General features: G+C 40.5%; 2 protein-coding genes across 2 annotated transcripts in view; one reads left to right on the top strand and one right to left on the bottom strand.

The window, feature by feature from the left end:
• Positions 1-12076: 12076 nt before the first annotated feature.
• Positions 12077-24404, bottom strand: LOC136132347 (uncharacterized). Its single transcript, XM_065889255.1, has 3 exons — positions 23715-24404; positions 13763-13827; positions 12077-12845 (listed from the first exon to the last, which is right to left on the bottom strand). The coding sequence occupies exons 1-3, from the start codon at positions 24402-24404 to the stop codon at positions 12077-12079; spliced, it is 1524 nt and encodes a 507-aa protein (XP_065745327.1).
• Positions 24058-27131, top strand: part of ARHGAP29 (Rho GTPase activating protein 29) — a 62715-nt gene continuing 59641 nt past the window's right edge. The window contains exon 1 of the mRNA XM_065878592.1: positions 24058-24107. The gene's annotated coding sequence lies outside the window, so the exon portion shown is untranslated. The remainder of the gene's footprint in view (positions 24108-27131) is intronic.

The following is a 27131-nucleotide window of genomic DNA, read 5'->3' as shown; positions in this document are numbered from 1 at the left end:
GCGTGCCACAGGCAGCCACCCCTATATAAATACGCAGTTAGAAAGATAAACACTCTTTAAAGTCCCTAGTGGTTGCATTGTTTCTCAGGGTTCAGCAATATTTGCTCAGTGTGTAGATAAAGAAAGAGATTAGCAATGTTTCCATTGGGCTCTACTCCTTCCTGAAGCCAGCCAGCCTTCTCCCTAGGAGAGAGATGGTAATCTGTGCGTGTGTTCCAGAATGCCTCAGGGCAACTTTCTACTTCAAGAGCAAACCAAGCTCCTCATTGGCTCCATGCTAAGCCACCCATTTTTTAAGGGCCATCATTTTTTAGTAACTTAATAAGTCAGAACTCTGAAATAATAGGAGGAAATATGCAGAACAAATTCACATTTAAACATGTTAGTACAGCTTAAATATTTACACATAAATTAAGAACGATTCAGGTAGGGGCTTTGATCTAATTTCATAGACTTACGGATAATTTAAAAGCTTAATTTATCAGTTGGTATACAAAGAGCCCTGGTCTTGGTTCCAGTCTACTTAGGCCAATGACTAACCGTGTGATCTCTGGGAAAACTGACCAGGGCTTTTTTTTTTTTTTTTTAAATAAAATAAAGGAGAATGTAGTAGAGGAGCTCTAACATCCCCTGACTCTGAAAATTAAAATATTCCTTTGGGGAAAACACATCTCATATTCCCATCTCATAAAGGTTTTATATATATATATATTTTTTTTTTTTTTACAACTTTATTGGAGTCTAATTGCCTTACAATGGTGTGTCAGTTTCTGCTTTATACCAAAGTGAATAACTATACATATACATATGTATACATATACATATGTATACATATACATATGTATACATATGTATACATATGTATACATACATATACATATGTTCCCATATCTCTTCCCTCTTGCGTCTCCCTCCCTCCCACCCTCCCTATCCCACCCCTCTAGGCGGTCACAAAGCACCGAGCTTATCTCCCTGTACTATGCGTCTGCTTCCCACTAGCTATCTACCTTACGTTTGGTAGTGTATATATGTTCATGCCTCTCCCTCGCTTTGTCACAGCTTACCCTTCCCCCTCCCCATATCCTCAAGTCCATTCTCTAGTAGGTCTGTGTCTTTATTCCTGTCTTACCTCTAGGTAGTTCAAGACATTTTTTTTTCTTAAATTCCATATATATGTGTTAGCATTCAGTAATTGTCTTTCTCTTTCTGACTTACTTCACTCTTTATGACAGACTCTAGGTCTATCCACCTCATTACAAATAGCTCGATTTCGTTTCTTTTTATGGCTGAGTAATATTCCATTGTATATATGTGCCACATCTTCTTTATCCATTTATCCGATGATGGACACTTAGGTTGTTTCCATCTCCAGGCTATTGTAAATAGAGCTGCAATGAACATTTTGGTACATGACTCTTTTTGAATTATGGTTTTCACAGGGTATATGCCCAGTAGTGGGATTGCTGGGTCATATGGTAGTTCTGTTTGTAGTTTTTTAAGGAACCTCCATACTGTTCTCCACAGTGGTTGTATCAATTTACATTCCCACCAGCAGTGCAAGAGGGTTCCCTTTTCTCCACACCCTCTCCGGCATTTATTGTTTCTAGATTTTTTGATGATGGCCATTCTGACCCGTGTGAGATGATATCTCATTGTAGTTTTGATTTGCAATTCTCTAATGATTAATGATGTTGAGCATTCTTTCATGTGTTTGTTGGCAGTCTGTATATCTTCTTTGGAGAAATGTCTATTTAGGTCTTCTGCCCATTTTTGGATTGGGTTGTTTGGTTTTTTCTTATTGAGCTGCATGAGTTGCTTATAAATTTTGGAGATGAATCCTTTGTCAGTTGCTTCATTTGCAAATTATCTCCCATTCTGAGGGTTGTCTTTTGGTCTTGTTTATGGTTTCCTTTGCTGTGCAAAAGCGTTGAAGTTTCATTAGGTCCCATTTGTTTATTTTTGTTTTTATTTCCATTTCTCTAGGAGGTGGGTCAAAAAGGATCTTGCTGTGATTTATGTCATAGAGTGTTCTGCCTATGTTTTCCTCTATGAGTTTGATAGTTTCTGGCCTTACATTTAGGTCTTTAATCCATTTTGAGCTTATTTTTGTGTATGCTGTTAGGCAGTGTTCTAATCTCATATTTTTACATGTAGCTGTCCAGTTTTCCCAGCACCACTTATTGAAGAGGCTGTCCTTTCTCCACTGTACATTCCTGCCTCCTTTATCAAAGATAAGGTGACCATATGTGCGTGGGTTTATCTCTGGGCTTTCTATCCTGTTCCATTGATCTATCTTTCTGTTTTTGTGCCAGTACCATACAGTCTTCATTACTGTACCTTTGTAGTATAGTCTGAAGTCAGGGAGTGTGACTCCTCCAGCTCCGTATTTCGTTCTCAAGATTGCTTTGGCTATTCGGGGTCTTCTGTGTTTCCATACAAATTGTGAACGTTTTTGCTCTAGTTCTGTGAAAAATGCCAGTGGTAGCTTGATAGGGATTGCACTGAAACTGTAGATTGCTTTGGGTAGTAGAATCATTTTCACAATGTTGATTCTTCCAATCCAAGAACATGGTATATCTCCCCATCTATTTGTATCATCTTTAATTTCTTTCATCAGTGTCTTATAATTTTCTGCATACAGGTCTTTTGTTTCCTTAGGTAGGTTTATGCCTAGATATTTTATTCTTTTTGTTGCAATAGTAAATGGCAGTGTTTTCTTGATTTCACTTTCAGATTTTTCATCATTAGTGTATAGGAATGCCAGAGATTTCTGTGCATTAATTTTGTATCCTGCTACTTTACCAAATTTATTGATTAGCTCTAGTAGTTTTCTGGTAGCATCTTTAGGATTCTCTATGTATAGTATCAGGTCATCTGCAAACAGTGACAGCTTTACTTCTCCTTTTCTGATTTGGATTCCTTTTCTTCTCTGATTGCTGTGGCTAAAATTTCCAAAACTATGTTGAATAAGAGTGGTGAGAGTGGGCAACTTTGTCTTGTTCCTGATCTTAGTGGAAATGCTTTCAGTTTTTCACCATTGAGGACGATGTTGGCTGTGGGTTTGTCATATATGGCCTTTATTATGTTGAGGAAAGTTCCCTCTATGCCTACTTTCTGCAGGGTTTTTATCATAAATGGGTGTTGAATTTTGTCAAAAGCTTTCTCTGCATCTATTGAGATGATCATATGGTTTTTCTCCTTCAACTTGTTAATATGGTGTTTCACGTTGATTGATTTGTGTATATTGAAGAATCCTGGCGTTCTTGGAATAAACCCCACTTGATCATGGTGTATGATCCGTTTAATGTGCTGCTGGATTCTGTTTGGTAGTATTTTGTTGAGGATTTTTGCATCTATGTTCATCAGTGATATTGGCCTGTAGTTTTCTTTCTTTGTGACATCCTTGTCTGGTTTGGGTATCAGGGTGATGGTGGCCTTGTAGAATGAGTTTGGGAGTGTTCCTCCCTCTGCTATATTTTGGAAGAGTTTGAGAAGGATAGGTGTTAGCTCTTCTCTAAATGTTTGATAGAATTCGCCTGTGAAGCCATCTGGTTCTGGGCTTTTGTTTGTTGGAAGATTTTAAATCACAGTTTCAATTTCAGTGCTTGTGATTGGTCTGTTCATATTTTCTATTTCTTCCTGATTCAGTCTTGGCACATTGTGCATTTCTAAGAATTTGTCCATTTCTTCCAGGTTGTCCATCTTATTGGAATAGAGTTGCTTGTAGTAATCTCTCATGATCTTTTGTATTTCTGCAGTGTCAGTTGTTACTTCTCCTTTTTCATTTCTAATTCTATTGATCTGAGTCTTCTCCCTTTTTTTCTTGATGAGTCTGGCTAATGGTGAATCAATTTTGTTTATCTTCTCAAAGAACCAGCTTTTAGTTTTATTGATCTTTGCTATCATTTCCTTCATTTCTTTTTCATTTATTTCTGATCTGATTTTCATAATTTCTTTCCTTCCGCTAACTTTGGGGTTTTTTTGGTCTTCTTTCTCTAATTGCTTTAGGTACAAGGTTAGGTTGTTTATTCGAGATGTTTCCTGTTTCTTAAGGTAGGACTGTATTGTTACAAACTTCCCTCTTAGAACTGCTTTTGCTGCATCCCATAGATTTTCGGTCATCATGTCTCCATTGTCATTTCTTTCTAGGTATTTTTTTAATTTCCTCTTTGATTTCTTCAGTGATCACTTCGTTATTAAGTAGTGTATTGTTTAGCCTCCATGTGTTTGTATTTTTTACAGATCTTTTCCTGTAATTGATATCTAGCCTCATAGTGTTTTGGTCGGAAAAGATACTTGATACAATTTCAATTTTCTTAAATTTACCAAGGCTTGATTTGTGACCCAAGATATGATCCTGGCGATATGTTTCATGAGCACTTGAGAAAAATGTGTATTCTGTTGTTTTTGGATGAAATATCCTATAAAAATCAATTAAGTCTATCTTGTTTAATGTATCATTTAAAACTTGTGTCTCCTTATTTATTTTCATTTTGGATGATCTGTCCATTGGTGAAAGTGGGGTGTTAACGTCCTCTACTATGAATGTGTTACTGTTGATTTCCCCTTTTATGGCTGTTAGTATTTGCCTTATGTATTGAGGTGCTCCAATGTTGGGTGCATAAATATTTACAATTGTTATATCTTCTTCTTGGATCGATCCCTTGATCATTATGTAGTGTCCTTCTTTGTCTCTTCTAATAGTCTTTATTTTAAAGTCTATTTTGTCTGATATGAGAATTGCTACTCCATCTTTCTTTTGGTTTCCACTTGCATGAAATATCTTTTTCCATCCCCTCACTTTCAGTCTGTTTGTGTCTCTAGGTCTGAAGTGGGTCTCTTGTAGACAGCATATATATGGGTCTTGTTTTTGTATCCATTCAGCCAATCTGTGTCTTTTGGTGGGAGCATTAATCCATTTACATTTAAGGTAATTATCGATATGTATGTTCCTATTCCCATTTTCTTAATTGTTTTGGGTTCGTTATTGTAGGTCTTTTCCTTCTCTTGTCTTTCTTGCCTAGAGAAGTTCCTTTAGCATTTGTTGTAAAGCTGGTTTGGTGGTGCTGAACTCTCCCAGCTTTTGCTTGTCTGTAAAGGTTTTAATTTCCCCATCAAATCTGAATGAGATCCTTGCTGGGTAGAGTAATCTTGGTTGCAGGTTTTTCTCCTTCATCACTTTAAATATGTCCTGCCAGTCCCTTCTGGCTTGCAGAGTTTCTGCTGAAAGATCAGCTGTTAACCTTATGGGGATTCCCTTGTGTGTTATTTGCTGTTTTTCCCTTGCTGCTTTCAATATGTTTTCTTTGTATTTAATTTTTGACAGTTTGATTAATATGTGTCTTGGTGTATTTCTCCTTGGATTTATCCTGTATGGGACTCTCTGTGCTTCCTGGACTTGATTAACTATTTCCTTTCCCATATTAGGGAAGTTTTCACCTATAATCTCTTCAAATATTTTCTCAGTCCCTTTCTTTTTCTCTTCTTCTTCTGGAACCCCTATAATTCGAATGTTGGTGCATTTGATGTTGTCCCAGGGGTCTCTGAGACTGTCCTCAGTTCTTTTCATTCTTTTTTCTTTATTCTGCTCTGCAGTAGTTATTTCCACTATTTTATCTTCCAGGTCACTTATTTGTTCTTCTGCCTCAGTTATTCTGCTATTGATCCCTTCTAGAGTATTTTTAATTTCATTTATTGTGCTGTTCATTGTTGTTTGTTTCATCTTTAGTTCTTCTAGGTCCTTGTTAAATGTTTCTTGCATTTTGTCTATTCTATTTCCAAGATTTTGGATCATCTTTACTATCATTATTCTGAATTATTTTTCAGGTAGACTGCTTATTTCCTCTTCATTTGTTAGGTCTGGTGGGTTTTTATCTTGCTCCTTCATCTGTGGTGTGTTTTTCTGTCTTCCCTTTTTGCTTATCTTACTGTGTTTGGGGTCTCCTTTTTGCAGGCTGCAGGTTTGTAGTTCCCGTTGTTTTTGGTTTCTGTCCCCAGTGGCTGAGGTTGGTTCAGTGAGTTGTGTAGGCTTCCTGATGGAGGGGACTAGTGCCTGTGTTGTGGTGGATGAGGCTGGATCTTATCTTTCTGGTGGGCAGGTCCATGTCTGGTGGTGTGTTTTGGGGTGTCTGTGGACTTATTATGATTTTAGGCAACCTCTCTGCTAATGGGTGGGGTTGTGTTCCTGTCTTGCTAGTTGTTTGGCATAGGATGTCTAGCACTGTAGCTTGCTGGTCATTGAGTGAAGTTGGGTGCTGGTGTTGAGATGGAGATCTGTGGGAGATTTTTGCCATTTGATATTATGTGGAGCTGGGAGGTCTCTTGTGGACCAATGTCCTGAAGTTGGCTCTCCCTCCTCAGAGGCACAGCACTGACTCCTTTCTGCTGCAACAAGAGCCTTTCATCCACATGGCTCAAAGAATTAGTAGAAGTAGAAAGAGAGAAAGAAAGAAAGAAAGAAAGAAGGGAGGGAGGGAGGGAGGGAGGAAGGAAGGAAGGAGGGAAGGAAGAAAAAAAGGAGATAAAGTAAAATAAAATAAAGTAAGATAAAATATAATAAAGTTATTAAAATAAAAAAATAATTATTAAGAGAAAAAAATTTTAAAAACAAAAATAAAACAGACAGATAGAACCCTAGAACAAATGGTGGAAGTAAAGCTATACAGACAAAATCTCACACAGAAGCATACACATACACACTCACAAAAAGAGGAAAAGGCGAAAAAATCATAAATCGTGCTTTCAAAGTCCACCTCCTCAATTTGGGATGATTTGTTGTCTAAAAGAGGGAATGAAGGAAGGAAAGAAAGAAAGAAAGAAAGAAAGAAAGAAAGAAAGAAAGAAGATAAAGTAAAATACAGTTATTAAAATAAAAAATTATTAAGAAAAAAATTTTTTTAAAAACGGACAGAGAGAACCCTAGGACAAATGGTGGAAGCAAAGCTATACAGACAAAATCTCACACAGAAGCATACACATACACACTCACAAAAAGAGGAAAGGGGGAAAAAATAATAAATCTTGCTCTCAAAGTCCGCCTCCTTAATTTGGGAGGATTGGTTGTCAATTCATGTATTCCACAGATGCAGGCTACATCAAGTTGATTGTGGAGCTTTAATCCGCTACTTCTGAGGCTGCTGCGAGAGATTTCCCTTTCTCTTCTTTGTTCTCACAGCTCCCAGGGGCTCAGTTTTGGATTAGGCCCCGCCTCTCCGTGTAGGTCGCCGGAGGGCGTCTGTTCTTCGCTCAGACAGGACGGGGTTAAAGGAGCCGCTGATTCGGGGGCTCTGGCTCACTCAGGCCGAGGGGAGGGAGGGGCACGGAGTGCGGGGCGGGCCTGCGGCGGCAGAGGCCAGTGTGACGTTGCACCAGCCAGAGGCGCGCCGTGCGTTCTCCCGGAGGGGTTGACCCTGGATCCTGGGACCCTGGCAGTGGTGGGCTGCACAGGCTCCCCGGAAGCAGGGTGTGGATAGTGACCTGTGCTCGCACACAGGCTTCTTGATGGTGGCAGCAGCAGCCTTAGCGCCTCATGCCTGTCTCTGGGGTCCGCGCTTTTAGCCGCGGCTCACGCCCGTCTCTGGAGCTCCTTTAAGCAGCGCTCTTAATCCCCTCTCCTCGCGCACCAGGAAACAGAGGGAAGAAAAAGTCTCTTGCCTCTTCGGCAGGTCCATACTTTTCCCCGGACTCCCTCCCAGCTAGCCGTGGCGCACTAACCCCCTAAAGGCTGTGTTCACGCCACCAACCCCAGTCCTCTCCCTGCGCTCCGACCGAAGCCCGAGCCTCAACTCCCAGCCCTGCCCACCCTGGCGGGTGAGCAGACAAGCCTCTCGGGCTGGTGAGTGCCGGTCGGCCCTGATCCTCTGTGCGGGAATCTCTCTGCTTTGCCCTCCGCACCCCTGTGGCTGCGCTCTCCACCGCGGCTCCGAAGCTTCCCCCTCCGCCACCTGCAGTCTCCGCCCGCGAAGGGGCTTCCTAGTGTGTGGAAACCTTTCCTCCTTCACAGCTCCCTCACACTGGTGCAGGTCCCGTCCCTATTCTTTTGTCTCTGTTTATTCTTTTTTCTTTTGCCCTACCCAGGTACGTGGGGGGTTTCTTGCCTTTTAGGAGGTCTGAGGTTTTCTGCCAGCGTTCAGTAGGTGTTCTGTAGCAGTTGTTCCATGTGTAGATGTATTTCTGGTGTATCTGTGGGGGGGAAGGTGATCTCTGCGTCTTACTCTTCCACCATCTTCCCGGAAGTCTCCTCATAAAGGTTTTTGTGAGGGTCAGTTGACATGATGTAATCCAAAGCACAGGGTCATCCACTGAATAGAATATATAGGTGAGGAGTAGCTGTATTTGCTTACTTATCTAGTCAGTATCTGGTGGAATAGATGAAAGAAGTCAATAGCAGAAAATGTTCACCCCTTCACTTTAAAGAAGGAAGGAAATAATTTAAGATTCTAGAGTTATTTGTGGTTCTTTCAGATAAAGACTAGGTGAAGTAATTAAACTTGGCATGTGTTAGTATGTCAGTTATAAGCAGCTAATGTAAAATTTTGGTCAAAGCAATATGTTTCTCTTATCTGATTAAAACTTTCAGAATGTTAAACTAATCTTTTTGAAAGATAAATCTAGTAGTTGGGCTGTACTGTTATTTTCTTTAAACTATTTTATTTATTGATTAATTCCAAATACTTTTCCAGGAGCTGGGGATACAATGGTGAACAAAACAGGCAGAGTCCCTTTCATCATGGCACTGACATTTCCACACTAGTGAGAGGAAATGGAAAATATACAAATAAATTAATAACTATACCAAGTCAGTAGAGGGGTACATGTTATGGCACTTTATGGTAAGTGATAAGTTTGCCCAACTCAATAAAAGTGCAGAAACCCTGTGGGACATCCAGATGGACCTAAAGGACCGGTGACGTCTGGCTTCTAGGCTGTAGAAACTTAAAAACTACAGTGTGATTAACCATGAGCTTTTAATTTTCATCCATGTACGTGGAGCAGTTTTTGCTGTTATCTTCCTAAGTATGGGAATCCGGGCTCCTATAATCAAAGTCCAGGCTTGCTTTAATGATTGCAAGATGAGTCCTTGAACAAATAAAATTAACTATTGTAGTAAAAAAAATAAAGCAGGGTAAGGAAGATAGGAGTATCAAAGAGGGGAATGCTCTTTTCTACAGAGTGGTCAGGGAACATGTCAATGACATGGAACATTTGAGCGGAGACTCGAAGGGAGCAAAGAGCAAGTCACATATATGGGGCAGGGGAGCCCCTTCCAGGCAGAGGGAACAGCAGACGCAAGAGGGACCTTGGGGTATCAGGGGAAGAGCAAAAAGGCCAGAGAGGCAGAGGAAGAATAAGAGATAGTCCCCACTTTCTTTTTCTAAGAAAAGTATGGTCAAATTTATCTTCATTTTAAGATCGATTTTCATAAAATCCAAAAGACACTCTTTAGTGAACTTCTTTTGTTCTGTGCCTCAGTTTTTAATTCATAAAATAGGGATGATAGTATTTCATAGGGTTGTTGTGAGGACTAAATGACTTATTAAATATAAAGAATAATTAAGACAGTGTCTAACACAGAGTAAACCAGGGAGGGCTACTTATTATTACTATCATCATAATCATCATCTCTTTATTCACAACAATATCAGTAATTCAATTTTTAGGCCAATAGTATAATTTGGCACCAATCATTAATTATCTGGAGAGCTTCATTACACGTGTTAGGACATTAGGTAGAGTCATGGTATGTGGTGACTCAAGCACAGAGGTTTATGTCATCAAATGTCTTATAGAGAGCTTAAAATAACAAACAAATTGGGGCTTAAAATTTAATACCTTAATCTAGACATAAAATGAGTATGATATCATATCCATATGCTCACTTGAGTTTTTCTTTATTTTTTTCAGTCAATCTTACTCAGTTCCCACTCCTCAAGACAACACAGAATTCTTGGATGTTTGTAACATCTTTCACATTCATTTCCAGCATGTGGTCTGAATTGATTCCTTGTTTCTCAATTACAACCATCACAGAACCAAGATTAATAACCTGCTTGGTGAGTTTCGTCCACTTTGGAATCTGGAGCCTTTGTACTCACTGTGGCCCATCAGGCTCTCCGTGGTTCTTTCTGAGTGCTCCAGCAGTGAGGGGCAAAGACAGTCTCAGTGACTGGGAACATGCCTGCTTCCATTATCTCTTTTCCTCTCCCAGGCATTTAGCCATGGTTGAAGAGAGTCTGAAAGTGGATTGAAAGGTCACTAATATAACCCCTGTGCTTAGAACAATGCCTGGCACAATGGAGGTACTCAATAAATATTGTCTGGGATGATGTTGTGCTCTCCTAAACAGGCTGTCACTGAAGCGTGACTGACAGGAAGAGCACCTGTCCATTGTACTCTTCTTTGAGGCTGGGCTCCCACCTCCATCACTCACGTGGAACATCTGCCTTCATTATCAGCCCCTTCGCCTCTGGGCACAGGGTACCTGGGACCGTCTTTGCTTTAGACATGTGGTTTTTGTGGCCATTGCACTTGATTTCATTAGTTACAACAAATTGAATAGAGCTTATGGTAAAAATGAAAATGCATCCTAGAAGGATTTTTATTCCTGGACACACTGGTCAGTCCCTAAACATTCCTCTAGAAAATACTTAGTAGGGACCCTTTGTATACTGGACACAGACTTAGGTAACATAACACTGTAGACCTCCACAATCTAATTAGTATAAATAAACATTGGTATTAGTATAAAGTAAAAGACTGCATGAAATTCAAAAGTGCCATAAGAATAAGGTTCCATGTACCATATAATATTAAACGGGATGACTAATTTTCAGTGAGAACAGAAGGCTTCAGAGCAGAGGTTGTATTCTCTCTATCACAAAAAGAATGAAGAACATTTCAATAGGCAAAGTAGTTATGTGTTATTAATAAATACTATAATTATAAAATAGCAATACTAAACATCTGTCATGAATGTTTCATTATTGATCCAGCATCCAATTATGCCTCTGATTTTTTTGTCTCTGATTCCTCATTCTCCAAAGACGTGACCCTGAGCCACTTTAACCAAGAAACATTTATAGGTAAAAAACAAGTTGGCTTATAAGGGTAAATGCTGTGACAGTTTATAGGATTTGGTGGAGGTATTTATTTCTTCTTTTCTTTACCAAACACATGAGCCACCTCTCCCAGATAACAGACTTTTTTCCCTTTTTAAAAATTTTTATTGAATTATAGTTCGTTTACAGCAGATAACAGATTTTTAATGTTCATTCTCAGTTAATTGTATTTATTTTATTGCAAAAATGAGTTACCATTTTCCTCTGAGAATGGTTTTTAATATATTTCTCCCAACTAATGAAGAGGAGTGGAGAATATGGCAGATGTTTGATGTATTTTGAAAAAGGTTTAAGGGGAGGAAGAGATTGAGGAACTTTTCCAAATTCCCTTCCCATAATTTTACCTATTTACTCAGCTAATATTTACAGACTGCCTGCTATGTCTCAGCATAGACGACAGGAAAGGTATTCTTGGTAGAGTTAAGTGTTACTACTATGTACTCTAACTATTCAATAGAAATGCTGTACATTTTTCATTATGATGTGTGATCCAAATCTAAATAAATGCTTTAATTTTTGTTGTTCATTTTCCCTATAACGTTGGTGAGTCCCATCAGTAAAGGAGCATTTAATGGTAAGAACTAAGTAGCATGATTACGGGGACATGCATTCGACTAGTATTTATTGAGCAACTCCCCCGAGCCTGGTACTGTACATAATAGTTGACGTTTTGGGTAATTTAGTTTTCTGAAAATGACAATAAGTCAAAGACAGAAAAGAGTGTGGCAGTTTTAAAGTTAAGGACAAAATGTATTTTTGTTCCTAAATGGAGAAGGAGGGTGTGGGCAGGGGTAGGACTAAACAAGTTGGGGACCAAATTCCTGACTGGAAGGAATTCAAAATGTCCACCTGAGAAACGTCCGCTTAAACAACAAGGACCTGCTCACTACTGGAGGGTGCAAAAGGTGACTTATCCCTAAGGTTCCTCCGCCTGTCCTGCCGCAAGCCGCACGGGGAGGCTAACACGTTCTGCAAGGCTCCGTACAGTTTACGGGCCGAAGCGAAGCTGACAGCCTGCGCCGGGCGCTCGAAAGCCAGTGGCCGGCCCCACCTGCCGCAGGAGTCCGTCCCCGCCCCCCGGGCGCGCGGGCCAATGGGCTGGGCCCCAGGGGGCGGGTCGCGGCCGGGCGGGAGGTGCGAGGCCGTGGGCGGGGCGGCCGGGGCTGCCTTGGTCTTGGCTGTAGCTGCAGGGGAGGCGGCGGCGGTTTGGCCGGGCGTCCGGGGGCCGTGGGGGATGGGAGCGGCGAGCTCCAGCCCTCGGCGGCGGCGGAGGCGGCGGCGGCGGCGGCCGTGAATGTCGGGCGGACGTCCGCGTCCGGGACGCGGGATGGAGCGCCGCGGTGAGTGGAGGGTGGCGGCGCTCGCTGCGGCCGCGGCTGGGGGCTGGGGTCACACGCGGCGGCCACCCACGAGGCGCCGTCCAAGGTCCGGGCGGCCCAGGCGGCGGCAAGGGAGTGGAGGCAACTTAGGGCTGCGCTGGTGGCTGGCGGCGGCGGGTCGGGCCGGTGTCCCCGGGACTCCTGGTCCTCCGGGAGGGGTCCGACTGGACGAGGGGCGCGGAGGGCGCGGCAGGAGCGGAGGAGCGGGGAGGGCAAGAGCGGGCGTTGCAAGGACCGTTGGACCCCGCTGTCCCCAGTTAGGCGACGCCGCCCGGCCGCTGGGGAGAGGCTCTCGAGGCGGACTTTACTCCCTCTCCAAGTCCCCCCTGAGCGTCTGTAGCCCTTCTCCCTTTTCTAACCACATGCCCTCATCTGCCTTTAAGCGGAGTTCGGGCGGGGGCTCCTTTACTCCTCCCCGCCCCCCTTTTGATTTCCTTAACCGGGTCTTCACATTTGTCTTCTTTACTTGGGATCTTTTCGGAAGTTTGGTGCCCTTTCTGAAATTTTAGTCTGACAAATACAAAGGCTGAGATAAAATAACAAACACCTCGTGTTCCCTGTCAACCTTTTATCATACTTCGTCTCACCTAGGCCCGGCTGTTTATTTTTGTTGGGGGGTCGGGAATGAAAAGTAGAAAAACACTCCCCTTTCTACCCAAGTGCCCTACTCTGGTGCATCTCGGTCTGTCTTCACACTCCTCCCTCCCTCTCCCACCACCGCGACCCTCTCTCTCACACCCCTGTAGCCGTCCTACACACACACAGACACACACAGACACACACACAGACACACACACGTACGCACGCACGCACGCGCGCGCTAACCCAGCCTGGTCCTAGGGCAAGCCCTGTGCTTTGCGAAATAGAAGTTGACAGGCGGGTGATTGCAGCTACTAAGAGGAGAGGAGAGCGTATCCCTGTGAGTTTGTTTCCCAGGCTGTCCCAGGACTCCTGTTCCAAACCTCAGCTCGAGGGACGGACTTCCTTTGGCCAGAACAAAGTAGCCAGGGACTCTCCTTGTCTTTGAGCCCCTCTGACATTTCCAGGGTCTATCTCGCTTTTTCATCACCACTCCTCTTTAGAAACGAGGGGGAGGTTTGTTTACCAACTACCCCCACTGGTGGTATTTTGGTTTTTTGTTTTGTTTGATCTTCGACATCCTCTATCTATCTCTAACGGTGGATCTTTTAGGAGCTGTTAGGAGGGGAAAGTTCCAAGACGACGGTGGAGCCAAAATAACCAAAGAACTTTTTGTTGCACATTTACCTTTTCCTTTTCTCTTCTTTTTTGACAGTTTTGCCCTTTTGTTCGGTTTGAGGGAGGGGAGTTTCCTGTTCAAGAAAAAGAATTCATAATTAAATATGAAAGTGAATATTTAGAATGAGTCAAGAAATTACAAATCAAATTATGAGTCTTGGAGATTTAAATCCCTTTCTTAAGAGATTTCTATAGGCAGTTGCCAAGAATGCATAGTTAGAAATGCTTCCTGATTGTAGGAACTGTGCAAGTGAGGAACCTGGACACTTCATTAGTTTTATGGTACAAATAGCTTTAGTCTCCTGATTCTGAGAAAAGTTTTAGAGTGATTTGAAGGGAAGTAAGATAGACCTGGGTTGAAAATGTTTCAGTCCCCAGATTGGCAGGAGATAAAACTTTGGCTGAGATGAAGAAAGCACTGTTCTGCAAATCTATGGTGGCTGGTCATTCCTGCTCTGCCCACCTCCCTAAAATAGAACATCCACCTAAATTATCAGCACCTTCACTTCCCAGCTGTAAAAGCCCTTGACCTAGGAATGTGTGCTTCTACAACCACTGCTGTTGGTCCCAGTGGTTAGTACTGCATTGAACAAAGCTCATGCCCAGAAGGTACCCTGGAAAGATTTTCATTCCTGTACCATTGGTGATACATTCAGCATTCGCTCAGAAAATTTAGTGTGATCCCACTCTGTGTTAGACAAGGTCCTGTGGAACCTTTCAGTCTATTGGGTAGAAGTAGACAATTCCAAATAAATAGGGCCCAAGGCATAGTATCTTGGGTTACCTGAGAAAAGTATGTTGAATGTCCTATGGGAAAGTTAAAGGGATGATTTATTTTCACTGGAGGGAATGAAAAGGCTTCTTGGAAGAAGTGATGTTTTGTGTGATATTGAAGTTAATTAAGAGAATGATTTTAATAAGCACAGAAGGCAGAAGGATCCTTCGGGGCAGAATTGCTGGTTATCTCTAATACATACAAGGATATCACTGATCAGCTTCCATGATTCTGCTTTGAAGGCTCTTTTGTTTGTTTTTAACTTCCCACCTCATCTCCAGTATGATGATGAGCCACAACACAGAAAGACACATTCATGTGTAAAGAAACAAGGAGGTTTAAAAGGAAGGCTAGGAACACGTTTCGTTATGGTGAGGATTTTTGTGGAGGGTTTGCAGTTTCTTCCTTGCCTTTATCATTACTCTGATAAGCAAAAGAGCCATTTGATGATATTGCCTCCCTAGGATAAAGTTTTTTTCTTTCTCTTAAAAAATGTTCCAGTATTTGTCACTGAGAAAGTTTTCAAATACCGTAGTCTTCCTTTCTAAGGAAGAAAATGGAAAATATTTTGAAAAATATTAAGGGAGAGAGGAAGTTGAATTTCAGGGATTATTCAAACAGAACCTTCTACAATTTTACTTTTAATTTACTTATCTGATATTCATTAAGCACTAAAAAATAACAGCTTTTTATACACTGTGAGTGAGTTTTGACAATTGTATACACTCATGTAATGCCCGTAATCAAGATACAGAACATTTCCATTACTCCAAAAAGTAATGCTCATTTGGAACTCCCCCCACCTCCCATACTACAACCCCGTCATCAGGCAACCATTCGTGCTTTTTGTTACTAAAGATTAGGTTCATCTTTTCTAGGTTTTCATGTAAAAGGAATCATATAGCATATATTCTTTTGTGCCTGACTTTCATTTGGCATAATGTTTTTGAGATTCACCCATGGGTTTTTGCTGCGTCATAGATATTTATTGTTAAGTAGCATTTCATTGTAAGGCTATATCACAATTTGTTTAACCATTTATCTGTTGATGGACATTTGGGTTTTTTCCAGTTTTTGACTATAATGCTACGTACATTTGTGTACAAGTTTTTGGATGACTGTATTTTTCATTTTGGGAGGGTATATAAAAGAGTAGAACTCCTGGGTTGTATGGTAAATGTATGTTCAACTGTATAAGGAACTGCCAGGCTATTTTCCAAAGTGGTGTTTACTGTGTATAGCAGCAGTGTGTGGGAGTTTTAGTTGCTCTAAATCCTTCCTACACCAAAGTTGGTATTTCAGTCTAGCTAAAATTGAGAATTCCAGTAGATATTTAGTGATATCTCATTGTGGCTTAAATTTGTGTTTCCCTGATACTAATGATGTTGAGCACTATTTCATGTGCTTATTGCCCAGTTGTGTATCTTCTTTTTTGAAGTGTCTCTTCAGATCTTTCACTTATTAATTTATCGTGTTATTCACTCTATTATTGCATTGTAGGAGTTCTTGATGTAATTTGAATACAAGTCCTTTGTCAGATATTTTCTCCCAGTTTATGGGCTTAACAGTTGTCTTTCAAAAAGCAGAAGCTTTAAATTTTGATGAAGTCCAGTTTACCAGTTTTTTTTTTTTTTTTATGGTTCTTGATTTTTGTGTCTGAGAAATTCCCTGGATTTTCTCCCAAGTTTTCTTTTAGAATGGGGATCTTCAAACATATTCTTAAAGGACCAGATCATAAATATTTTAGGCTTACAGGCTACAGCACCTTAACCACTCAACTCTGCTGTTGTAGGGCAAAAACGGTTATTGACAGTACGTAAACAGTTGGGCGTGGCTGTTTCCCCCATAACTTTTATTTATAAAAACAAGCAGCTGCCTCCTCCAACTCCAGTATTTAAAAGACTGATAGTTTTAGGTTATATGTTTAGGTCTATGACACATGTTGAATTAATTTTAGGGTATGCTCTGAAGTAAGGATCAAGGATCATTTTTTTTCTCATATGGTTATCAAGTTATTTCAGCACCATTTATTGAAAAGACCATCTTTCCTCCTATTGAATTACTTTAGCAGCTTTTGAAAATCAACTGATTATATTTGTGGGTCTGTTCCTAGACTCTATTCTATTCTGTTGATCTATGTCTATCTCTATACCAATATCACACTGTCTTGACAACTGTAGCTCTATAGTAAATCTTAAAATCAGGCATTGTGAATCTTCCAAGTTTGTTCTTTTTTCAAAAATTTTTTGGCTGTCCAGATTTTTTACATATTTATATACATTTTAGACTCAGCCTATCAATTTCCATAAAAAAGCCAGGAGGGATTTTGTTTGGGATTGCTCGAACCTATAGGTCAATTTAAGAGAAATTAAAGTCTTAACAGTATTGAGTCTACCAATCCATGAACATGGCATACTTATTGATTTATCCAGTTCTTTAATTTCTTGCCATTAGTGTTTTGTAGTTTTAAATTTAGGATCTTGCACATGTTTTGTCTAATTTATTCCTAAAAATATCTTGTTTTTTGATGTTATTATAAATGGTATTAGTTTCTAAAATGTCACTGTCCAATTGTTTGTTGCTAGTATGTAGAAGTAAAATTGATTATGGTATATTGACCTTGTAATCTGTGGCCTTGCTATATTCATTTATTAGTTGTAGTACCTTATTTATAGGTTCCTTAGGATTTTTGAGGTGCACAAACGTGTCAACTTGTAATAAAGTGTTTCACTTCCTCCTTTTCAATCTGAGTGTATTTTATTTCTTGTTCTATTGTACTGGCTAAGACCTTCAGTAACAATATTGATCCTGATCTTAAGGGGAAAACATAGTATTTCATTATTGACTATGATATTAGCTGTAGATTTTTGTAGCTGTCTCTTATCAGGTTGAAGAAATTCTTTTCTCTTCCTACTTTGGTGACTGCTTTAATCATGAAAGGTTGAAGAATTTTGTCAGATGCTTTTTCTGCATCTGTTAAGATGATCACGTGGTTTTTCTCTATTGAATATTAAACTAAGCTTGATTCTTGGGACAGACTTTCTTGGTTCTAATGTATTATTCTTTTTTATATATTGTTGGGTTTGACCTGCTAATACTGTGTTAGGAAATTTGATCTGTAGCTTTCTTGTAATATCTTTGTCAGCTTTTGGTATCAGAGTAATGTTGACCTCATAAAATGAGTTGGGAAGTTTTCCTGCCTCCTCTATTTTCTGAGAGGTTTTGTAGGACTATTTTATGTGGTTCAATAGATTTCATTAGCGAGGCCATCTGGGTCTGCAGTTTTCTTTGTGAGATATTTTAAATTATGAATCCAATTTCTTTAATACATATAAGGGTATCCAGATTTTCTATTTCTTGTGTTAGATTTGGTTATTTGTGTCTTTTAAGACATTTTTACATTTTATCTGTGTTGTTGAATTTTTTGGCAAAGTTGTTTATAACATTCTTTTGTTTCCCTTTTAATATCCGTAGGGTCTGTACTGATGTTCCTTATTTCATTCATGATATTAGTAATTTGTGTTTTCTCTCTTTACTTTTTGATCAGTTCAGCAAGCTATTTATCTACTTAATTGATATTTTTAAAAAACCAACTTTTAGTTGATCTTTTCCTGTTATCTGTCTTCTATATCATTGATTTCTACTCTTACCATTATTTCCTTCCTTTTACTTACTTCCTGTTCAATTTGCTCTTTGCTTTCTAGCTTCTTAAAGTGGAAGCTTAAATCATTGATTTTAGGCCCTCCTTTGTTTCTTTTTTGGGCTTTCTCTATTTGCAGAGAGCGGGGGCTAGTCCTTGTTGCGGTGTGAGGACTTGTCATTGCGGTAGCTCCTCTTGTTGCAGAGCACAGGCTCTAGGCATGAAGGCTCAGCAGTCGTGGATCAGGGGCTTAGTTGCTCCACGGCATGTGGGATCTTCCTGGATCAGGGCTCGAACCCGTGACCCCTGCATTGGCAGGTGGAGTCTTAACCACTGCGCCACCAGGGAAGTCTCCCTCCTTTCTTTTTAATAAAGCATCTAAAGCTGAATATTTCTCTAACCACTGCTTTTACTGTGTAACTTACCCATTTTGAAATATCGTGTTTTCTTTTTTATTCAGTTTAAAATATTTTCAAATTTGCCTTGTGAAAATTTAACCCATGGATTAGTTAAAAATATATTTTATAATTTCCAAATATTTGGGGATTTCCCAATTATCCTACTGTTATTTATTCCAAATTTAACTTTGTTTGGGTCAGAGAACATACACTGTATGATTTCAGTTCTCTTAAACTTATTGGGACTTATTGTATGGTCCTACATATGGTCTATCTTAGTGAATATTTTATGTGTATTTGAAAATACTATGTATTCTGTTGTTGGGTAGAATTTTCTATAAATGTATATCAGGTCAAATTGGTTGATAGCATTATTTAAAATTTCTATATCCTTACAGATTTTCTCTTATTCTTTTTTTTTCTTGTTACACATTTTTCTTTGATCCACTTTTTAAAAAATTTCATTTCATTTTTAAAACAACAGGTTGTTACTAGTTATCTATTTTATACATATTAGTTATATATGTCAATCCCAATCTCCCAATTCATCCCTCGCCAGCTCCCCAACCCCCGCTTCCCCCCTTGGTGTCCATACGTTTGTTCTCTTATTTGTTCTATCAGTTAATGAAAGAGGATTGTTGAAATCTTAACTATCATTGAGATTTGTCTTTCCTCACATTTCTGTCAGGTTTTTCCTTGTATATTCTGAAGCTCTATTTTTAGGTGCATACACTTTTAAGATAATACCTTTATGATGAATTGACTCTTTTATCATTATGAAATGTTACTCTTTATCCTTAGTAAAACGGGTTGTCTCATATAATAGAGCTACTTCTGCTTTCTTATGATTAGTATTTGCATGGCATATCTTTTTCTGTGGTTTTACTTTCAACCTATCTGTGTCTTTATATTTCAAGTCTGTTTCTTACAGGCAGTTATGTAGTTGAGTCTTAAGTTTTTATACAATTTGACAATCTCTGCTTTTTTATAGGGGTGTTTAGAGTATTTATATCTAATGTAATTATTGATATGATTGGGTTTAAGCCTATAATCTTGTTGTTTGTCTTTAATTTTTCTTATCTGTTCTTTGTTTCTTTTTTTCCTTATCCTGCCTTTTTTTTGGATTAATTTTTTAAAATTCCATTTATGTCCACTGTTGGCTTATTAACTGTACCTCTGAAGATTTTAATATACATTTTTAACTTATTATAATATACCTTCAAATAATAATATGCTATTTCACATATAATGTAAGAACCTTACTTTGATTTCCCTCCTCCCTTAATTTTTGCTATTGTGATACTTTTTGCTATCCAGCATATGTTGTAAATGCCACACACATGGTTATTACTTTTGTTTTAAATATCAGGGTTTTTTTTTAAAGAAATTTACAAAATGACGCTTGTTTTGAAGATTTGTTGGGGTGAGTCTAGAATACTATTTTAGTAGGGCTGGGTTAGATGTACTACTAACGCATGTCCTTCTTGGATCTCTGAGTATTCAACAGGTCTCTCTACTCTGGCTGATGAACACTCAGAGGTCTCCCCGACCTGCGAGAGCCCTGGGAATTGTTCAGCTACAGGTCCCTGGAAATTCTTTGTCTATCCTTGTGGGGATTCACCCTATACATATATAGCTTTGTTTTCAGCAAGAAAATTAAAGAGTTGCCTATGCAAATTTCTGGAGCTCTTCTTCTGCCTACCTTCTTCCTATCCGGTACTCTGTCCTACAGATTCCAGCTGTCCCAGTCTCCCTGAATTATGATCCCTTTCTCCTCAACCTAGCAAGAGTACCACAGTCTGTTTGGCTTCCTCCTTGCATGCCATGGTCTAGAGTGTGTCTCCAGGCAGAAAGTTGGGGTGACTGTAGGGATCACCTCATTTGTTTGTGATCCCATCTCTCCAGGATCACAGTCCTGTGCTGTTTGTAGTCTAATGTCTGAAAACAGTATAGTGGAAGGGCAAGTCTGATCTCATTTATTCCTGCCCTTGATGTATTTGAAATTTTAAGACTTTTTTTTTTTAATCTGGAGATTTTCTTTTCATCGTTTTCCTTGCAATTTATTTGTTTAAGAAACTGTTGTTTGCCCTATAAAATGACCCACAGTCTAGATTTTACTGAGTGCATCCTGTGATGTAATTTAATATATTCCCTTGTCTTCTATATTGCTTATAAAGTGGTAATTGGGTCTAGAGCAAAGTTTCTCGACCTTGACACTATTGGCCATTTGGGGATGGGTAATTCTTTCTTAGGGGTAGAGGTAGGAGGGCTCAGGTGTGCTTTCTTGTGCAGGTAGGATGTTTGGCAGCATCCCTGGCTCTATTCACTAGATGTCAGTACAACTCCTTTCCAGTTGTGACAATCAAAGATGTCTCCAGACATTGTAAAATGTTTTTAGAACCATATTCTGTTATGAAAAGTAGGCTACCTGAACTACAGAATCAACTTCAGGAATATGAAGATCCTTACCCAGCAAAAATAGCAATACTACCTATGTTAACACTGAATAGAACACATGAAAAAGATTTTAACAGTATGCAAGTTGAGGCTTCATAGAATGACAGAAGAGCAATATCACAAAGGATGTGATTTCTGTTTTAGAAGGGAAAAATACTAGAGACAATAATAACGTAAAATGGTAAAAACACAATTTTAAGATGTTGGACTTCTACAATAGATACACAGATGGTTTTAATTTTTTTTAACCCTTTATAATTTAATTATAAACCAAGAATTTTGGAGTTGCAAAAAGGTATTGTTTCAATAGTGTACTTTTCATACTTGAAACTTACTTGTGTGACATAAAATTTCTTTAAACAAAATGCAAGTTAGGGGGAATTAATAAAACAACCCTTTTAATTTAAAAGTGAACTACCATTTTTGCTAATGTTTCCAAATATTGTATTCCTCCTTACTAAGGAAAAAGAGTAGAAAAGATGACAGATAATTAATCTATTTTTTTAAAAGCTATAAGAGGAGGACTGGGATTGAGAGACTTCTCAAAATTTTCCTCAGATAACCGTACTTATAATTTAATGGTCTAATATTCATTGACAATTCACTCTGTGTTGGTTCTATGTAGAATAATTGGTTGTTTTGAGATGGTTTAGAGGTAGATCTGGTGGGAAGGGTCTTGAGATTAACCCAGAGCAGATCCAAGGGGCAGACTTTCCTCCCTTGAGTTCCCTGAGGGTTACCCTGCCTCTACCTTCCATGGCCTTCAGAATCCTTTCCTCTCTCCCCCATTGGTGTCCTTCAGTTTAGTCATCAGTGGTTTCCATGGTGAGTGTCCATGGTGCATCATTCTCCTCCATTAGGGTTTGAAGGAACATTTGGTTGTTAGGTGTCCCCAGCATTTTTAGTGCTTTTGATCTGGCACAGTTATGTTTAAAGTTTTTAAAAATTAAGCAAAGATAAAAGAAATTACAGTAAATAGAAAGTAAGATAGCTCTACTATCTGCAAAATGATAGTAGAGCCCAGGTAATCAAGGAGCCTGAGGTTCTCATATTTATCCTTTCCAAGTAACAACCTAGGGCCCTAATTGGGTTTATTTGTCCAGAATTGTTTGAGTGTGAAAGGTGTCCGTCTCCCCTTTTTCTGTCCATGGGTAGTCTCCCTATTTCTCTATCATTTCTGTCTCTTTTCCTTATTCCGTCTGCATCTTATTTTCTCTTTCTCTGCCTCCATTTGTCTCTGCATCTTTCTTGGTCTTCTTTCTCTCTTCTCCACAATTATTTCTCACCTTCTCAAATCTCTCTTTCACGGCTTTTTCCTCTCCTTCCCTCCCATGTGCTCCTTTATGTCTCTGTCACACCACCACTTCTACCTCACATACCCTTTCTCCCTATGAGGATCTTGTGCGAGACATTGTTCAACTTTAATAAGGAAAACAATCCTCTTTATTAAGGAAATGGTGATAATGGAATAAGAAAGTAAAAAATAATTAATATACAGGTATTTAAAAATAGATATAAAGGGGTGTTTGAGATTGACTGCCTTATATTTCTTCCCCAAATCTTCCTTATGATTTAATAAGGGTTGGGATGCTCCAGCCCCCTTTTGCCCTGGGACCCCTGACCTCTCAGTTTGTTTCAGTTCAGGGCATCATCATTTTCCATGGTGAGAGTCCATGGTGCATTGTTCTTTTTATGTGTGGTTAGAAGGAGAGTTTGGTTTTGAGGTTTCCTTAGTGCCTGTGGCATGTCCTTGGTACTGTTGTGTTTGGGGTTTCAAGGGGTAAATTTGTGTAAGTTGAGTCGGACAATTCCAGTGTGGAGCTAAAATATCCAAGACGCTGAGCATTTTCATATTTATCTTTTCCAAGTAGCACCTGAAGGGCCAAATTTGCTCTGTTTCCCCAGCGTTGTTTTTAGTATAAATGTTCAAAGATATGAGAGATGTTCCTCTTCTCTTTGCCAATGAGTGTTTTCTCCCTGTCTCACTACTTCACTTGTTGGCTCTCTCATGCTCACTTCCGTTTTGTCCCTGTAAGTAGGCAGTCTCTCCTTTCTCTTTTATTTCTCAATATTTTCTCTTTCTGCCTCCACCTGTCTCTGCCTTCCTTGGTTTTGCCCCTCTCTCTCCCTATGTCTGCAGCCCCGCTTTCGTCCTACTTCTCCTCACACTCTCCCGTGTCTTTTTCTGCTTTCTCCCACATGCGATAATATTTTTCTCTGCCTCCACCACTACCGCCAGCCACCCTGCCCATGTGCCCTCTGTTTCTCCATCAGTTCTTTCTGAATGCTCCAGAACTGAGATAACTAATGACGAGGCTTGTTCTCATGAGTAGAATGGTGTAGAAGCTTTCAGCCCCTGCTGCTTTCTTTAATTATTCCATCTTTCTCATTCTGAGCGAGTTTGAGAGTGCAGTTGAAGTAATATAGGTCTAAGTGGAAAATATGACCCTGTACAGAGGGCAGAGTAGTTGGCTGGTTTTGAGGAAATTTATTCTTCCGGAAAGGAGCCAGGCCTGTGTTACACTTTACCTGTGTGGGGTTTTGTTTTTGTTTTCTTGAGTTGGAGAGAGAGGAACGAGGTGGTCAAAAGAAGTACCTCATAAAAAATGTAGATTGCTCATCCAAGAAATTCCGATTTGCCAGATGAAGTCATCAGGTGACCTGTTCCTAAGGTTCCTCCGCCTGTCTTGCCGCAAGCCGCACGGGGCGTCTGACATGTCCTGCAAGGCTCGGGACAGTTTGCGGGCCGAGGCGAAGCTGACAGCCTGCGCTGGGCGCGCGAGAGCCAGTGGCCGGCCCCACCTGCCGCAGCGCCTGTCCCTGCCCCCCAGGCGCGCGGGCCAATGGGCTGGGCCCCAGGGGGCGGGCCGCGGCCGGGCGGGAGGTGCGAGGCCGTGGGCGGGGCGGCCGGGGCTGGCGTGGTAGTGGCTGTAGCTGCAGGGGGGGCGGCGGCGGCGGCGGCGGCTCGGCCGGGCGTCCGCGGGCCGTGGGGGATGGGAGCGGCGAGCTCCAGCCCTCGGCGGCGGCGGCGGCCGTGAGTGTCGGGCGGGCGTCCGCGTCCGGAACGCGGGATGGAGCGCCGCGGTGAGTGGAGGATGGCGGCGCTCGCTGCGGCGGCGGCGGCGGCAGCAGGGGCCTGGGGTCACCCGCGAGTTGCCGTCCGGGGTCCGGGCGGCCCAGGCGGCGGCCCGGAGTGGGGGCGACTGAGGGCTGCGCTGGGGGCCGGCGGCGGCGGGCCGGGCCGGTGTTCCCGAGACTCCTGGTCCTCCGGGAGGGGTCCGACCGGACGTGGGGCGCGGCGGGCGCGGCAGCAGCGGAGGAGCGGGGAGGGCGCGAGCTGTGGCCCTGAGCAGATGATGAAGATAATAAAAGCAAACACATAGCACGTCCCACGTTCGGCGTACAGTTTTCTAAGAGCGCTACACGTTTTAACTTCACGAGAGTTCCACGATTACTTAATTTTTCACACGGGGGAAACCTGCCGGAACACACAGACTCGTAATTGGCATAGTGTGATTTAGAGTCGGACAGTTTTGCTCCAGAATCTGTGCTCCCTACCGCTACAGAGTCCGATCGGATCCTGTCCCACCCCCACTGCCCTGACAGCAGCCCTCAGTTCATCTGGGTCTCTGTCCCGAGATATCTTAGGATTTCCGTGGTGCATTGTTCTCGTCCCTGTCTTTTGAGCTGAGGGAGGGGTGTTTCGTTCCGAGGCCTCTTGAGCCTCAATGTTTTTTCCCCAATTCCGTTGTGGGCGTGTTTGGGGCTTGACTTTTTTTTTTGACGGGTGAGCCCAAGTCTGAGACGTTTCAAGCTGGAGCGCTAGTGGTTCACGAGACTTGTGTCTCCATATTCATCTTTTTTGACTCTCTTCCTCAATAAAGAATTGGCCTGATACCTCTTCGGAGAGGAGGACTGTTAGTTGCTAAAGGCGGGAGCTGAGCGCCCCTTCCCCTTTCTCCAGGTGTCTCCGAGACGGTATCTCTTGTCCATCGCTATCAGTGCCTGCAGCCCTTTTTGGTTGCTCCATGTTCCCATTCTGTATTTAAATTCTGGGATGGGGAACGTGGTCTTTGGCATTGGGTAGTTTTGGAGAGCCATGCCTGTCAGGAATGCTGGACATTCTGGAGGCGTGGGAGGTTGGGCAGCCTCATCTTCTTTAAACGTGCTGAATTCTAACTGCCCAGGAATGAAGTGTATGTGCGTTGCACGCCTTTCTTTAGAAATTAGTTATTTGCATATTATCGATAAAACTTTTTAACATGCCCCATTATGTTTTTGTGAAACGTGCATTTAAAAAACATAATGAAAGACCTCCAGAATGAATTTTTCTGATTTTTAAAAACATCTCTAGGTAGCAATAGATTATTACCAATCAGAAATTTGTTGAAATAGCAGATTTCAGAAATACATGGCGGTTTTTCCTGAGGTAGAAATAGTAAGATAGGGAACTATTAAGTACAGATATTTGGGTTTGTTTTACTCTTCAATTAGGCAGCCATGTGCCTAAAATGAAAATACTTCTGTAAGGATACATTTGGGGAGGAGGAACATGGGGCAAGAACATTTGATTAACACAGGCTCCTGAAGTCTTGGAAAAGCCACATTCCAGGGTACCAGAAGTTAGTGTTCACATTTCTAATACACATATTACTTAGAATTTAGAACATATAGAGAAAGTAGTTTGGCACAGTGATTTTCTCTTTGCTACAAAGTTCTTTGCGAAGTGGATAAAATGCTTTTTTTATGTTGATGGTTTGGAGTTGGAAGAGATGCAGAGAATTAGGAGAGTTTCACAAATATTTTGCTCAACAGTCTGTTTGCACAGTTCAAACTTCACTTGGAAGCCATTTAGTAGGTTTCCATGAAGTCAGTTAAGTTTCTGGAATTGTTTCCAGTCCTATATTTCTTGTTCACAATTTACAGATATACTGTAGTGAAGTCACATTTTGTTCATTACTTACGTATGTTAACAGTCTTCCACAGTAAAGCACGCTAGTGATAATGGCTAACAGTTATTGAGTCTTCATGATGAACCAAGCGTTGTGCTAAGTGCTTTCCATATTTTTATCTCATTTAATTAAATTTCCAGTTGCAATCTGTTAGTAACTACATTTTATGTTACCGCCAACTAGAGGATGTTCATTTTGGGACATGAGAAAGTAATGTGGATGATCTTGGAAAGTGTATAACCTCCAAACTTTCTCATTATCATAGTTCAATTTTGTGAAAGCTTGGATTAACTTTATGTTAACATTTTTTTCAACTGTAATGTTTCCTTCAGTTTGAAATATGAAAAGTAGTAAAGTATATGTAATAAAAGTAGTACATTGCTCACCGTAATCTCGACTAGAGGTAGAGTATAACCCCTTTTAGTTCCTCACTTCCCCATCGTTTTTGTTCGTTTACAGACATTCTTAGTCTTGACTAAATATATTCAAGCATTTCTGAAACACTTTTTACAACTTTGGGCTACTAATTTGACAGTTAAAATAATTTTTTTTTTACTGAGATAGGTGAATTGTTTTATTCGAAGCTTGTGATATATGCTTTAAAATTTATAACCATCTTTTTACCAGTGACAATGACCAATTTTCTAATTTACTAAACTAAAAGCCATCAAAATTAGAGTGACTTTATTAAGTAAGCTGCAAAAGTGATGAATTAAGCTAATAGTCTTCTCAATTAACGATTTGTAAAAGAGCTGCCCAAACAAGGCACTTGAGTGTTTTGTTTGTTTTTGTTGGAGGGGAGACTTAGGACAATTTGGGGGGAGCACTATTATTATAGCTAAGTTCATTTTAGAAGTTATTTACACATTTAAGGATTAATGTTAGATAGGTTTGAAACTAGATTAAATGTAGAAATTGCATTTCCAGAAATAATTTGAGATTAATAAGAATACTGAATAAAGGAATTTTAAAAGCCATTGAAGAAGTGTCAGGACACCTTATTTAATAATCAGAAGTAGAGAAACAATAATAGAAATCAACCTTTGATTTCAGTTTTATGTATTCTTGCCATTACTCAACTTCATATGCTTGGTTTTTTGGTAAGATACTATTTTAGAGACAGATTTTTAAAAACCGATTCTATTTTCCGTTCAAA

Source organism: Phocoena phocoena, chromosome 1 (assembly GCF_963924675.1).
Source record: "Phocoena phocoena chromosome 1, mPhoPho1.1, whole genome shotgun sequence".
Classification (NCBI taxonomy): Eukaryota; Metazoa; Chordata; class Mammalia; order Artiodactyla; family Phocoenidae; genus Phocoena; species Phocoena phocoena.
The sequence above is the reverse complement of the archived record's forward strand: the minus strand, read 5'-3'. Positions and strand labels throughout refer to the sequence as shown.